The sequence below is a fragment of the Tetrahymena thermophila genome (genome assembly GCF_000189635.1).
Source record: "Tetrahymena thermophila SB210 genomic scaffold scf_8254691, whole genome shotgun sequence".
Lineage (NCBI taxonomy): Eukaryota > Ciliophora > Oligohymenophorea > Hymenostomatida > Tetrahymenidae > Tetrahymena > Tetrahymena thermophila.
The window spans coordinates 612,345-627,467 of record NW_002476457.1 but is presented as its reverse complement, the minus strand read 5'-3'; the positions used below and the strand labels follow the sequence as shown (position 1 = coordinate 627,467).

The window sequence follows — 15,123 nt, the reverse complement described above, 5'->3', positions numbered from 1 at the left end:
TTTAAATTGAAATATTTTTTATTTATTTAAATTTAGACATAAAAATACTTTAGAAATTTCAAAGAAGGCGCCTTTTCTGCACATTTTATATTCATAATAAAAATATATGAAAGATACTCAGAAACAATTTAGATTTTAATGAATTAAATCAACTTTTGAATGAAAATACATAGGTAAAAAACAAACACCAAACTGATAATCAAAATCAAAGAAAAAAGCATAGATTGAATGTAAAATATAACCCTATATAAAAATCATATGTAAAAAAAATAAATAATAGAATCAAAATGAATAAGAAAGCAAGACGACTTGCTTTTCATTTAGTATGAGTAAAAAAAGTAGGTTTGCTGTGAAATATAATTAACAAAATAAGAAGAGAGCAAAGATTTATGAAAAAAGAAAGCATTCAATTAATATCAAAATCAATTAATCAAATTCATATAAATTAATTGAATAATCAATTAAAAAAGAAAAATATTTGATATTTTAATTATATGGAAGAAGAAATTTCAGAATTTTAGGGTGAACTCTCCTTGGATAAAGGGAGACACAATAATTAAAAGGATATAGATGACGAAGAATCCACTTAGCAATAGAATAAAGGATGGTTGAGTAACTTGCATCGCGAGTCAAGGGTTGGAGAGAAGGAATATTAAGCTCAAATTCCTGATCTTCTTTACCAGAATGAACAGCAGCGCAATTAAGTTTTTAAGAAACATAAAAGGCTTTATGAGCCTTATATAAATGAACTGTAAACTTACACTTACAGGAATAACTTGAGCGAGTATGAAGTTAAAGAATATCTCAATTTTGCGAAATGCATATCCCTTAAGGACAATAAGAATGACAATGAAGGTTTATTAATAGGCTTGCCTTCTTCCGATTAAGTGGAAGCAAATGCACTCAATTTCTTGGCAAAGTGCGACTATTAGGTGGTTAAAGCAAAGTTTTACCTTGTTTTCCCATCTTTAATGTATTTCAATGCATACAAATCCAAAATTTAGAAGCCTGTTTCTTTAACTGAGCAAGAAATGCAGGAAAAGATTGATCAATTCGTTTCTTAATTGTAAGAAACTAAATTAGGTAAAATATGCAATTATTAACACAATATAAAGTTGAATAAATTAGGCCAACTCTTTAACTACGAAAGGAAAATTATTTGCATTTGGGTTAATCAGGACAATAGAAAGCAATATTTCAGTTTAGAAATAAAGAATTTTCATGATTGTGCCCAGCATGCACCCTCTTTTAATTTTTATAACTTGATATTTATAGTAGATAAAGTATTTTTAAAGCCAAAAAAAGCCTATATAAAAAGCTGCTTTTGTAAATGGAAAATAACTAAATAAATACTTTTTAAATTTATGGATAGGTTAGCATGAAAAATGGAAGCAAGAATTGAACGAATTGCTAGAAACAAGAAATTAGATACAAAAGGTAATCCATATTTTTAATTCTAATTTCACAATTATGGAGAATAGAGCAGAGCTTCTTAAGCAAAAGCAAGGAGAAGAAGATTAAAATAAAGGAAAAAATAAAAGAAAATAAAGAAGGGGTAAAAAGGAATTTTAAATTATGTTGATTATTTCGCAAATTAATGGCAAAAGATGATAGAAATTACAGTACTTATTTAGGATTTATGATTAGAATAGGGTGAAAATCAATATATTATGAGGAAAAATCTCATAAATAAGACAACTTTTTTTATTTTTAAATAATATTTTGGCACTCATTTTATTCTAAAAGTTCCTTTTATTTTATTCTTTTCAAAACTTCCTTCCTTAGAGCTTGTATTTTCTTTGCTTTCTCGCTCGCATGCTCTTCTCCTCATTAATCAATAAACTCCTCTCTGATGATATAATTTTATTTATAATTAAAATTCACAACAAACAAATAATGCTAATTTTATTTATGTAATATAGATCCATACTCATTTAGAAGCTGGAAAGCAACTACGCTATGAAATTCCAGATTTTATAAAAGAGGTCTTTGATAAAGCTTAAAAATTTTCAAAAGAGCTCAAAAAGATTATGCAAGACCGTGCTACTCTAGAAGAGCTTGAATAAAAAAACCAGATATCTCTAAATGAGCATAAAATTATTACAAATGAAATGATTTAATTTGAATAAAGTAATTTACTTTTAATAATTTTCTTCATATAAAAACTGTCACTTTTGAATAGTAAATCTTAAATATCAATTAAACCTACATTTTTTATTAGTCATTTTAATTTAAAAAGTTCGAAATAGGGTATTAATAAATTATTTGGTTTCAATAATAGCAAAAAGCATTGATAAATAATTAAAGAAATAACTTTCAATTTCAAAGAAATTAGAACAAATAATTGCTATTAATTTAAGTTAAAGCAAATAATAGGAGAAGCAAGCTTGATACAAATAGATAAATAAATAAATAATCTATCATTTCAATAAAATTAAACAAAAAGAAAAATTATGCCTATAACTAAATAAATAAACACAGAGCAAATTAAATTAACTATCTATCAAACAAATTAAAATTTATATTGACAAAAAATAAAAATAAGTTAAGTTCTTAATCAAATCACTGAAGCATCTTTAATCACAAATTAAATATATTCCTTTCATTTCCTTTGATTTTTAAGATTAATACGATATCATTTCATCAAATAAAAATAACAAATCAAATTTTGAAAACCCTTTTAAAATGATTTTTTTATAATATTTTAGGCATTTAACGTTGCAGAGACTGGCTTTAGAGATTAGAACCCTATTATGCAGATTAAGATAAAATTAATTTAAAAAATCTTAGTGGATTTATTAACGAATATAAAGTAATAAGTTAATTTTTAATTATTTTAAATAATGAGAATTTTAAATATTTTTATAAATAGAGTTTGCCTCTTAAATGTGATAAATTTGAAAAGAGATTTAAGTATGTTTATGAATAATCTCTAGACCTCATAGAAAAAATTCCAAACTTCTCAAGGATTTCTAAAACCAGAGGCACAAATAACCACGAGAGAATAAATATTAAAGAAGCTATCAAAATATTATAATAAATATAAAAGTTAAATGTTTATTGTGAAGAATTCGACTCATTTGAGTGCGCTTTGATCATTACTCTCGAAAAAATAAACAATTTATAAATGCATCTAAATGATGAAAGACTTGTTTTTACTATAGATTTATTAAAATAGCTAATGAATGTAAGAAAAAACTTAAAAAAAAGAATTGAAAAATTAAATATTTTTTTATATTACTAATAGGAAGCATCAGAACTAAATTTTTAAAGTCCTATTTAAGATTAAATCTAAGATCTTTACACTTATTACAAATTAATAGAAAAAATAAAAAAGTAGATTCATGATAATTCTAAACTTTCATCTTTGCTTGAAGAAATCACTAAAGGAAAGGAGAGAGGCTTTTAGTCATAGGAATTAGATTCATTAGAGGCTCAAATCATCAAAACTATTGAATGGTAATAAAATTATATCAAATTTAAATGTTACTTACAATAATTTTAATTAAAGGTTCAAAAATTTTGAGAAACTTAGAGTAGAGAAAAAGAATGTTCCTGAAAAGAAATTCTACAATAATTTTAAAATAGACCAAAATGAGTATAAAAAACTATAAACTTTAGAAGAGATGAAGCTTTAATCTTAACAATTAAAAATTGAAGAGAAATCTCTTAAGGAATTCAAAGAAATTTTGAATGAGATACAAAATTGGAGAGATAATTGGAATTAAATGAAAAATTAATAATCTGAATAAGAAAAATCTAATGAAAATACCTCTTAAACTGATAAAAACAATAATTTAAATATTTCAAAAGAAGCCATGGAATTAGAAGAAAATAATTAAAACGAACAAGGAGAAACTCCAAATCTAGAGAAATTCAAAGCAGATTCTTTTGATGAGCTTTTCAAATTTATTTAAAAAGGTCTAACATTTGGTAAGCTAAAGATTATTTTATTTTTCATATTAACAGTTATTTTTTTAAGGAATATAAACTCCTGAACTATTGGAGAGCATAGAATACTACAAGAGAGGTGTTAGTTGGACTATTTCTAGTTTAAGCTATATTAATGAATACTAATCTACTCAAACTAAATCAGATATTCTTACTGATAATTTATTTAGTCAACTGCAAGAAGTCTTTAACAAAAATAAATATGAAAATGAACTGAATGTCAAAAATAAGCAAAATTATGAAAAGCTAGACATTTATTTAGAGTTTCCCAGAATTCCTTCCTTCTGTTATAAATCTTAACAATACAATTACTTGAAACAATTAAAGTAAATTATTATTTTTGTCAGAATAATTTTTAAAATTCATCATTATTTATAGAAATGATGTAGTGCAATTGGAGAAGGAAGTTTAAGAAATAATTGATTTGGATCTGGAAGAGTTGCAATCTTTAGATTACTTTTCAGTATTGGAAACTATTCCAAAGCTAGATGAAAGACATAAAAAACTACCAATGAATAATGCTAACATTAAAAAATTGTGGAATATTTATGTACTTTAAAAGTGGGGTAAAGAAGCTATGTTAGCTAATAAATACATAAATGAAGAATTTAAAGATAACAAAAATCTTTAAGAACTACTTAAAAAGGAAGGTATCCTCGAATTTATCTCAATTGTTGATTAATTAGCTTAATAGCTTTAAAAGTCTGACTTGTAAGAATTCATAGACTCATGTAAATAAAGTTGGACTTAAATTGATCAAAAGTTTAGCCGTCTATTAGATATCATCTTGAAGAATCCTATATAAGAGACTCAAACTCTGGTAGAAAGTAGCTAAGACAATGATAAATGGACTTACCAAAGGATCAAAACACTTCTAAAAAATGCTTAAAACTTTACTTTGAAAAACGAATTCTTGAAATTGTTTTAAGATATCTAATCTTACATAGATTAAACTGATTTGTGGATTTCTAATTTTTATACAAAAACAATATGCAAAAGAACTATTTATACAAAAGGTAATTTTTTTTTAGAGAGAAAGACAATTAAGATTTTCTTTGAAATATAATAAATAGATGGAAAAAAAATAACAAAGAAAAAAGGAATTAACTTAGATGATTTAAATTTGAGTCCTTTACTTGAGAGAAAAGCTTCAAATGTTGACTAATTACCTGAAAACTAGATATCTAGACAAAGTTCTAGATATTTTGGAGCTTTTGAGCTTGATAAATAAGACACTATCAATGAAAAAAAGGAAGATAATGAAAGTGAAAAAATTTAAATTGACTAATTTTCTGCTGATATTAATAATAATGACTTCTCTAAAAACGATAAAATGTATATAGAAAACCAAGAATACCTGGAAGAAGATAAAAGCGGATATAATTCAGTAAAGAAAATATACTCTGAATATAATGATGATACTAAAATGGACTTAGAAAACCTCAACAAGGACACACCTTACAAATCAAACTCTGTTGCAAAAGAAGACCTTTTAGATGCAGACATGACTAATAAAGAAGAAGAGTCTAATATAAATGATGAAAAGAGTGAAAATGGCTTAAATCGAAGCTATATCTCCAAACATGGAACAAAAATAAATAAAATGCTCGAAGATTCTGAAACAAATAAATAAACTAAAGATGTAAGATACTTTATCTCATATTTACAAATTATTATTAAGATTAAATTAATTATATGTTTTCTTTTAAATTATTTATTAAATTAATTATGAAAAAAAAAGGCTGAAAAGAAATAATTAAAAAAGAGCAAAATAAATACATTTAACTATTATTTGAGCTACCCAATGATACTCATTCAATTCTACCAAGGACTCATTAGAGATATAAATAATTAAGAAATGATTATGGCACAGAATAAAATGATTGAGCTGATAAAGTACAAAATAAAAGCAGGAGAACTTTTAAAGAGAAAGTAAATTAATGGATTTTAGTTAATAAAAAATATAATAATATTTTTTTTTAAAAGACCTACCTTAGAAGAGATGAAAAGTTATATTAATAGAGGTGAAAATTATAATTGTTATATTCCAGAGCTAAGTATTATGAAAAAAATCAATAAATGGGCTAACTAATGGGTCAAAATGGCTAGATAAATTTTAGATTCTATTTCCAAGAATAAAAAAAATTTAAATAACACAAAACTAAAATCTAAAGATGTTCTCCCGTTAGATTTCTGTGAAGAGAAGTATATGCTAACTTTTGATCCAAACTAAATGTGTGTGATTATAACACCAAGAAAAAAGACAGAGTCAAGTCAAGCTCAACCAAAAACAATTGATTTAAAGAAGAGTAATTTGGTTTTAAATCTAAATTATATTTATATATTTTATTTTATAAAAGAGAATGAATCTGGATTTTTTGACGGAGATTTAGAATCTTAAATAAATTACTTGATTAATAACGAGTAACAGCAAACAAAGGAGTTAGAGTAGAAATAAAACACAGCTATGTAGTTAAAAGCTGGGCCTGGAAGAAAGTCAACTACTACTTAGCTGAAGCCAACTGGCAAAAGAAATATGCCCAACAAGTATATTAAATCTCACTCTAATAGTTCTTAGTTACAAAATTAAAATCGTCCAAAGAGAAATTCACAAATTCCAAAGCATTTAATTTAAGGATAATACCATCTAGACACTCCAAAACTGACTCCTGACTTACCCAGCTAAAGTCCATCTAATTCTCAATAAATTTAAAGTATAAGACTTACTCCTGTTAAAGTAGGTAAAGGCATAAAAGAAGCTACTATTGAGAAGGTAAAAAGAAAATATGTTCGCAAAAATCAAATTGACACAATAGTAGAATAGCCAGAATTGAAGAAGAAAAGATTAATAAGTAAAGATGGTTCTAAATAGATTGTAATTGAAGATAGAAACATGCCTTTACAGGATAAAAGGCTAAAGAAATCTTAGCTGAAGTAAGCTGAATTACTACAAGCGAATGGAATAGATGCAGAAGTCCAATAATAAATTGCATAGATTTCATAACTTCATTAGCATTCCCATATATAAGTTATTTAAGAAGATGAAAATAAGGCTTATTGTATCTGCAGAGGTTATTCGGGAGAAGAATCAATAGGATGCGATGGATGCTAAGATTGGTTCCACTTTAGCTGCATAGGTCTAAAGCCATAGTTAGGCAATGTTCTAAAAAAATACTACTGTATGGGATGCTGCAAGAGGTTTAACAGACCTTACCTATAAGGACACAAAACTGAGTTCATTTGGGATTCTACTGAAAAAATATCGATTGACTAATTTAACGAAATAGTAAAAGAAGGTCTTTCATTACCATTACAAATCAAGGAAATAGATCTCATTCTTGAGCTTAAACTGAAAGGTAATTTATTTGTCTATTATAAATAATAATATTTTTTTATTTTCTTAAATTAATTTTTCTAAATAATCATTTAGTTGACGAGTAATTACTAGAAATGTCTACTTTGATTGAAAGAGGACCTGACTTGCTTAAAATAATTGAAGTAAATTGATTTGAAATATAAAATATATCAAAAGAATTTAATTAAATATATGAATTGGATTAAAGTTAATTCTTTATAATAAAAGCTGTACGAATAGGCATAGAAGTTAGATAGTGATTAAAATTGTGAGCAAGTTGAAGAACTTAGGAGATAAGAAGAGGAAAAAGATAAACAACTATTTTAATGCTATTTAGCTCGTAAATATAAATTAGTTTATTTTTTATTGGTTTAATTTAAAAAAATAATATCTTTTTAGATTTTGGATTTCCTATCGATTTTCCACAAGCTGATTAGCTTCTTTTGTTAATTCAAAGAAGAGACTTTACTAGATAGATTTTAAGACATCTTTATTCGAATAAGCTTCCATTAATTGAATAATTTTTCAATTAAGTATAAAAATTATTCGATTTAAATAAAATCCTTGTTGAATCTAGTTAAGATCTTTGCTTATACAATCACTTAAAACAGATATACGAAGTAAATAAAATTGTAAACAAAGAAAAAAAAAATTTATAATTTAAAAAAAAAATAGAATTCGATGGAAGTAAAAAGTAAGCTAGTTTAATTAAGTAAACAGCAGGTTGATTTAGAATAGTATACTGTATTATTTATGTAGATTGAGAAAAAGTAGCTTATAATACCAAACTTAAAAGAACATAAGTAGCTGGTAACAAAAAATATTCTATTTAGATTTTTAGAATTTACCTAATATATTCTTCAAAACAAACAAGGTCGATGATTTCACAAAATGGCAAAATGAAGCATAAAAATTAATAAATATCTTTAGTAGCATGAACAGATACAATAAATAATAACTTGAAATAGAATTAAAAAATCTAATTGAGAGATATGAAGCTCGTATTATGATAAAGAGTAAGCTAATTACCAATTTGAAAAATATTCAATAACAACTTCAACAAGAGCCATAAATCAATCAATAGCAATAAATGTAATAAAATATTGGATACTAAATGAATCAGAATAGCTAATTTAAGGCCATGATTCATCCTCCTCCTCCACCATACTCTGAATAATAAATTTAAATAAATAACTAAAAATAAATTCGTAATCAAATTTTAAATTAAATGTAAAACTTCAACTACGATAACTCTGAAAACTAATTCCCATAAAATACCACTGAAATGAGAAATGTCTATTAACAAAACCATCGCTATCCTAATGCCATGAGTATATTTTTAAAAATTATTATGTTAATGTATAAAATAAAAATTTATAGTTACAGGCAACGAAGACGAAGAAGATGAAGACTCAATAAAATCTTTTGTAGAAGATTCAAATGAAGAATATGGAGAAGATTTTGATGATGAAGGAGAAGCTGAAAATTAAAACATAAATAAACATGGTGTTTTGTATTACTAGAATGGGTATGAATACTAGAATTTAGCATAAAATATGCAAAATAGCTAAGATGATGATAATGAGGAAGAAGAAGTTGAAGAAGAAGATGATGATGACGAAGAAGAAGAAGATGATGAAGAAGAAGAAGAAGAGGAGGAAGAGTAAGAAGAAGATTAAGGAGAAGATGGTGATGATGATTATGAGCAAGAAGAATAAAATTAATAGCAATAATTAGAAATGCAAAATAGAGCTTTTGAGCAAGATAATTAAGAAGAAGAAGATGATGATGAAGATAATGATGAGAATGAAGAAGAAGAATAAGAAGAAGATGAAAATGACGATGATGATGACAACAACGATGAAGAAGAAGTTGAAGATTTTGAAGAAGAATAAGAATATGATGAAAATGAGGAAAATTAAAATAGTTATAATAAATTTAATTAAAATGAAGATTTTTAAGAAATTGAGAATGATAGATAAGAAATGGAATAAGAAAACGAAGATGAAATTGATGAGGAAAATGAAGGTGTAGAAGAGGAGGTAGAAAATGATGAAGAAGATGATGAGGAAGAAGAAGAAGATGAAGAAGAGGAGGAGGAAGAAGATGAAGAAGACGAAGAAGAAGTAGATGATGCTGGATAAGAAAATAATAAATAAAATATTTAAAATGAAAATAAAATAGATTCAATAAACTTAGTTTAAAGGGAATAATAATAGTAAGTAGATTCTAAATAAATAATTAATAACAATAAATTAGAATAACATTAAGGTAAATACAAAGATGTAACAAATTAGAGTCCTTCGAAAAAAATTTCATAAACAAATGGTAGAAGTGAAGATAACTTTCAAATAAGCATGAACCCAATAAATTTAGCAAATAATAACAACCATCAATATAATGATAGTAATGTAAATCCAAACGGAAATAAAAAAAATTACATGTATAACGGAGAAGATTTCTCATCAATAAATATGAATATAATACAAAATTAAAATGGAGATAACCATATAAATAATTCATACATCCCTAAATCTGATAACAATAACAACAACAACAAATGAATGATTGATAAAAATCAATTAATAATTTAAATATAATTAATAAAATGTGTAAAATAATTAAATAATTCAATAAACAATAAAATAATTAAATCAACAAGTATTAACTTCATCTACTAAAGAAACTTAAATAAATTAATAAAAATATTATAAGTATAATATTATAATAATATTAACTTTTAATTTGTATAATACATACATATACTAAATTAATTAATTAATTAACTAATTGATTAGAATAATTATTTTAATATTTCTAAAATTAATACATAATTTAATTAATTGATTCAAACATTTATAAAAATTATTTAATTTAATATTGATTTATATTATTATAATAAAACTAATTATTTTATCAACTAGCTTTAAAAATTCAGTTAAAACTTTAATTACTTAATCGTTCATTCATTTTTAATTTAGTTTTATTGTTTAGATCATGAATTAGTAATTTGTATGGACAAATATTATCTATTTTTCAAAGCACTAAGATTAAATTTATCAAAATTGAAGATTTTTATTATTTAAATAATTTAAAAATAAATTAATAAATATAAAGAAATTAATTAACTATCTTAGATAAATTCCAAACAACAAAGTCAAACAAATTATTTCATATAAATAATAAAATTAATAGTAAAATAATTATATTTATTTATTTAGTATCAGTAAAACTTATGTTTTAGGATAGCGAAAAGCTTACATAATTATTATTCAAAGTAGATAATATTGGAGATATGCTAAACTATTTCTGTTTAATTTATTGTGGTTATATATTTATATTTGTACTTTGTTTTATATTAACTTAATATATATTCTAATTTGATAAGAATATGCTATATAATTAATTATTACTTGAATAGCCAATGCTATAAACAGATATTTTAACATCTTAGTCGAATATATTCTAATTATATCCATTTATGGTATAGCAATTTTAGTTTTATATTTGATTATACAATTTATAGCAATTTCATTATTTTAGCTTTATCCTACAAATATTTAATTGTAAGGTGCTTAGAAATATCCTAACATAGTTGTGAAACCATCTAGATAATCATATGATTAAACTTGGGTGATTGATAAATTATTTTCTTAATATGTGAATGTTACTTGAAAGATATATGATAACTAAAATTGGATATTAAATGATGTGTCAGATATCTATAGAACTTATGCTATAACATCTTGCTGAGATATCACAAAATTATATTACAGTAAAATATCCTTCAGATTGTATAAATTATTAAGTTAAGGATCTATGTTATTATAATATGTAGTTACTATTTTCCCACTAGCATAAAAGATTAAGATGAGATTATTAAAACTGTTTATTATATTCTCACTTATTATACTTTAAGAATTTAGGTTCATTTTATAGATAGTAGCTTATGTTGATTCTTCATCAAGAATTAATTATGAAGTAGACGCTCTAAAAGGACCAAAAAGCCTAATATCTAAGCTTGAACTAGAAAAAATGTTGGTATATATATTAGGATATGGAATATCCTAAATAAGTTAATATATCTTGATGCTATTAATATTAAATGAGCTATAAGCACTATTTTACAAAATTAATGTTATGGTATAAACAGCTAATTTTTATTGGCATATAAAGTATAATTTTAAATCTGTAGAGTTATCTTTATAGTATGTTTGACTTGCATCTTCTAACCCTACACAATTGCTATAATCAATACCACTTATTATAACTAAGGATCCTATTGAGAATTAGTCTTGATCAACTATTAAATTTTAGTTTTTAAGTATTTTGAATTAATTTTAATTTTATGTTAAAATAGTTTAGTTTTAAACTCTGTTTTATATTGAACCACTAGAGTTGTTAAGTTACCATCCTAGTAAATTACTATTGAATATACTTGGATCGCTTCCGTCATATAATTAAAAGGTTTAGATAGAAGAGGTAGAGGAATTAGAGTCTTAAATTTAAGTTTTCAAGCTTTGTATAGAAGATGATTACTGATTCACTAACCCATATACAGCAGAAGTGTCTCTTCTTAAAATAAAATTAAACGTTTAGTTTTATTCGTTTTGAGAAACAGTAAAATTAAAAGGTATTAATACTTAAGACTGGTAATATGTATTAGCAAGTTAGAGTTAAATAGAAATTTATGCACTTTATAGGATATTATAGCATTTAAAGGTTTATAGCAACTAACAAATTTTACCTGCTGAATAAATGTTTAGATTGCTTTACTCAAGCTATAGAATACCATAAAATTAGTTTTAACTTGAGCAACGATCTACTCTATAAACCATATACTTATTGGGATAAGATTGTTACTAAAATAGTAAATATTATTAATTCGTACTACTACCATATAAAGTAATAGGCTATACCTATGTATTAGGTAAGTTTTAGGAATCATTATAAAGACTTCGAAGTAAGATAGGAGTTGAAGTTTAAAAATTGTTGTAAGAGTACTAATTGATAACAGGAATGCTTGATTGATCGGAGTAGTAAATAAAAAATGAATCTTTGAAAATCAAGACTTTTTATAATTAGCTTAAGACTGGTAAATTTATGGTACTTCCTATTATTATTTAATTTATGTAATCATATGCTGTTATATAACTGCTGCTGTAAATGAAAGCTATTCCATTCATAGTTGTTATTTTGCTATTTGATGGAAAGTTCTACTAGATTACATTTTAATTTATTAAAATAGGCTGATATGAGCTTTAGAATGATGGTTTATAACTTACTGATGTGATAGTACTTCCACATTGAATAATTACTATGCTTGCAGTTATATCAGATGAAAATGTGAAGTAATTCTAATTATTATCACATTAAACTGTAATAGTATTAATGTAAAGGATGTTTAGGTTATCTAAACTGGGCAAAAATATTCTTTTTTATGGCAATGAAGAATCACTTTAAATAGTAAAACTACCTTAAGAATCAACAAAATCTATTGGAGAATTTTAAGTGTAGTTCATAGGACTTTGAATATTAAGCTTATTTAAATCGCTTATATTGCAGTAATAAATATAATACTGATTTGATGAATTAAATTGCTATAGCAAAGCATTATAAGGCATTTGTTAAATATTGTATATTAAATAATCTGAGGTATTTTGCAAAGTATAGATAGAAGAGCTCTATTCAAATTAAATTATAGCTAAGCTTGATATGTTTTAATTATTTTTTTATAAGTTTACTTGTGAAAGATTTTATCCGTAAACATATTGCTCAATATCTTCGTAGTAAATATATGAGTTATTATATGATTAGCCTATATATTTTTATCCTATCGTAACTGTGGAGGATGAAAATAAAATCTAAGGTTAGTTCACTGTTTTAACATTTAAACTTGTTTTGTAAATTATAGGGATAGGTCCTGTTGTAATTTAGAATTGGATTGGCTGATCAACTTAACCTTTAATGATAATTGCTGGTTAGAAAAATTGAATGCTTAGAGTCTCATAAAAGATGATCTACTACCCAGACACTTAGTTGACAGTTATTAGAGCAAAATTGTTTAAGAAGTTATAGAAAGAGTACTAGTAATTTGAGGGCACAATTTGTTAGGATATAACTCTAGAGTTTGTCATATCAATTACTTAAATGTAGGAAGAGCTTGAAAGTAGCAAAAGATTGTTAGATAGAATTAAACCTGTTGAAAAGATTTAATTTATTTGAAAACTTTTACAGTAGTTCAATGAGTTGCTACTTAGAACTGTTGAATACTGCAAAGAACATACCTTAACATTTAAATTATCTATAAAAGTTAACATGATTTAGTTATTTATTTATTAGCTGAAAATTTGATTGTATGAAGAACTGGATGTAATGTTAAGAGAAAAATATACATCAGACAGAAAAACTACTTGGTTATCACAATCTCTGAAAATGGAATAGGTTTGTACATAGTTTAATTCTTAAAACTACTATATTGTTTAACAATTTGAACTAGGAAATATGTTTATTTAATTTATTTGATTCTATTTCAGGACATATATAAAGTAGTTGTTATCAAATAAAGAAGTGATTATTATTTAGTTTAATTATTAGAATGCTTTAGCCTAATAAATTAAGTATGTATTTTTAACGGATTGAATAGATAATTTTTATGAAGTTTGATTAAATGTAAACTAAAATACACTAAAGCTTTAGTCTGTCAAAAAAGCTAAACCTTAAGTTGAAGAGTACATAGAAATGCTTGTTTAAATGGTCTATTCAACAGTAAATATCAGCAATCTATCTAATTCCTATGATATTATTTAATTATTTTAGATAGAAATACAACCAAATACTAAATAGTAATCGTATTTTTAGCTATTTTAGATATTAATGATGCTCGCTGCATTCTTTTGAGTATTACTGACTGGGTAACTTGAAGGGAAAGTGTAATTCATAGTTTGAGCTGTTGGAGTTGATTAACTTACTAATGGAAGAATAGATTCAAAACTATTTGTAGATTAGGGAAGGCTGATTTCTTAAATGTTCTGCTCATAGAAACCACTTAAATCTAGATAATACTACTCATTTGGAAGTATTTAGATAGTTTTCTAAATAATTTATTGCTAGCCTAAACAGAAACAAAATAGAAGAGGTAAAATTAAAAAGATTTAAAAGCTTTGATCTTTCATTTTAGAGTTTTTTAAATGTCTTAGATTTAGTAAACTTATTATTACTAATCTTATAATGTATTTTGACAATTTTAAGGATATAATATCATTAATTTTACTATTTGCAAATCCAATAATCAAAGTTAAGCAATAGTAAAAGAATATCAAAAAAGCTTATTAAAGAAAGGTATTTTAATAGTAACTAATTGATATATTAAATTTCGAATATTCAATTTGATTGTTGTATTTAAAATTAAATAATAAAAATTTACCACTTTTTTTTGATATTATAAATATTTTTTAGTTTGAAAAAATTTCTAAAATTGATAAAAAAAAAGTAAAACACAATAATTTTCATGAAGAGTATTAAATAAATAAATAAAATATATTATTTTAAGCTCTAAATAAAAATAAAAATAGTTATATTTATTATTGCCCAATAAATATAAACAAAATTTATGAAATATATTTATAATATTTATTTTTTTAGTGTATTTGAGACCTATTTGAAAGTATTTTTTTATTTAATAATGGATATAAGTTTTGAATTACTCTCTTTAAATGATAAAAATATGATTTAAAACTTATAAACATATATAATTAAGAATTTTGCTTCACTGTTTTAAAATATTATATCATAAAAAATTATATTCTAGTAAATAA

General features: G+C 24.1%; 2 protein-coding genes across 2 annotated transcripts; one reads left to right on the top strand and one right to left on the bottom strand. All coding sequences in view use genetic code 6, as the record gives it.

Annotated features, from left to right (window-relative positions):
• Positions 1 to 494: 494 nt before the first annotated feature.
• On the top strand, positions 495 to 9,870 carry TTHERM_00324480 (PHD-finger protein; the record flags this gene model as incomplete). Its single annotated transcript, XM_001013035.3, has 19 exons — positions 495 to 1,083; positions 1,373 to 1,437; positions 1,923 to 2,130; positions 2,709 to 2,812; positions 2,873 to 3,187; positions 3,248 to 3,459; positions 3,512 to 3,933; positions 3,983 to 4,277; positions 4,330 to 4,967; positions 5,025 to 5,593; positions 5,693 to 5,883; positions 5,938 to 6,260; positions 6,312 to 7,307; positions 7,382 to 7,449; positions 7,535 to 7,646; positions 7,706 to 7,926; positions 7,982 to 8,116; positions 8,181 to 8,637; positions 8,687 to 9,870. 19 exons carry the CDS (start codon positions 495 to 497, stop codon positions 9,868 to 9,870), a joined length of 7,104 nt encoding a protein of 2,367 aa, XP_001013035.2.
• A 708-nt stretch (positions 9,871 to 10,578) lies between these two features.
• On the bottom strand, positions 10,579 to 13,443 carry TTHERM_00324470 (transmembrane protein, putative; the record flags this gene model as incomplete). Its single annotated transcript, XM_001013034.2, has 1 exon — positions 10,579 to 13,443. The coding sequence occupies one exon, from the start codon at positions 13,441 to 13,443 to the stop codon at positions 10,579 to 10,581; it is 2,865 nt and encodes a 954-aa protein (XP_001013034.2).
• Between the last annotated feature and the right edge of the window lie 1,680 nt (positions 13,444 to 15,123).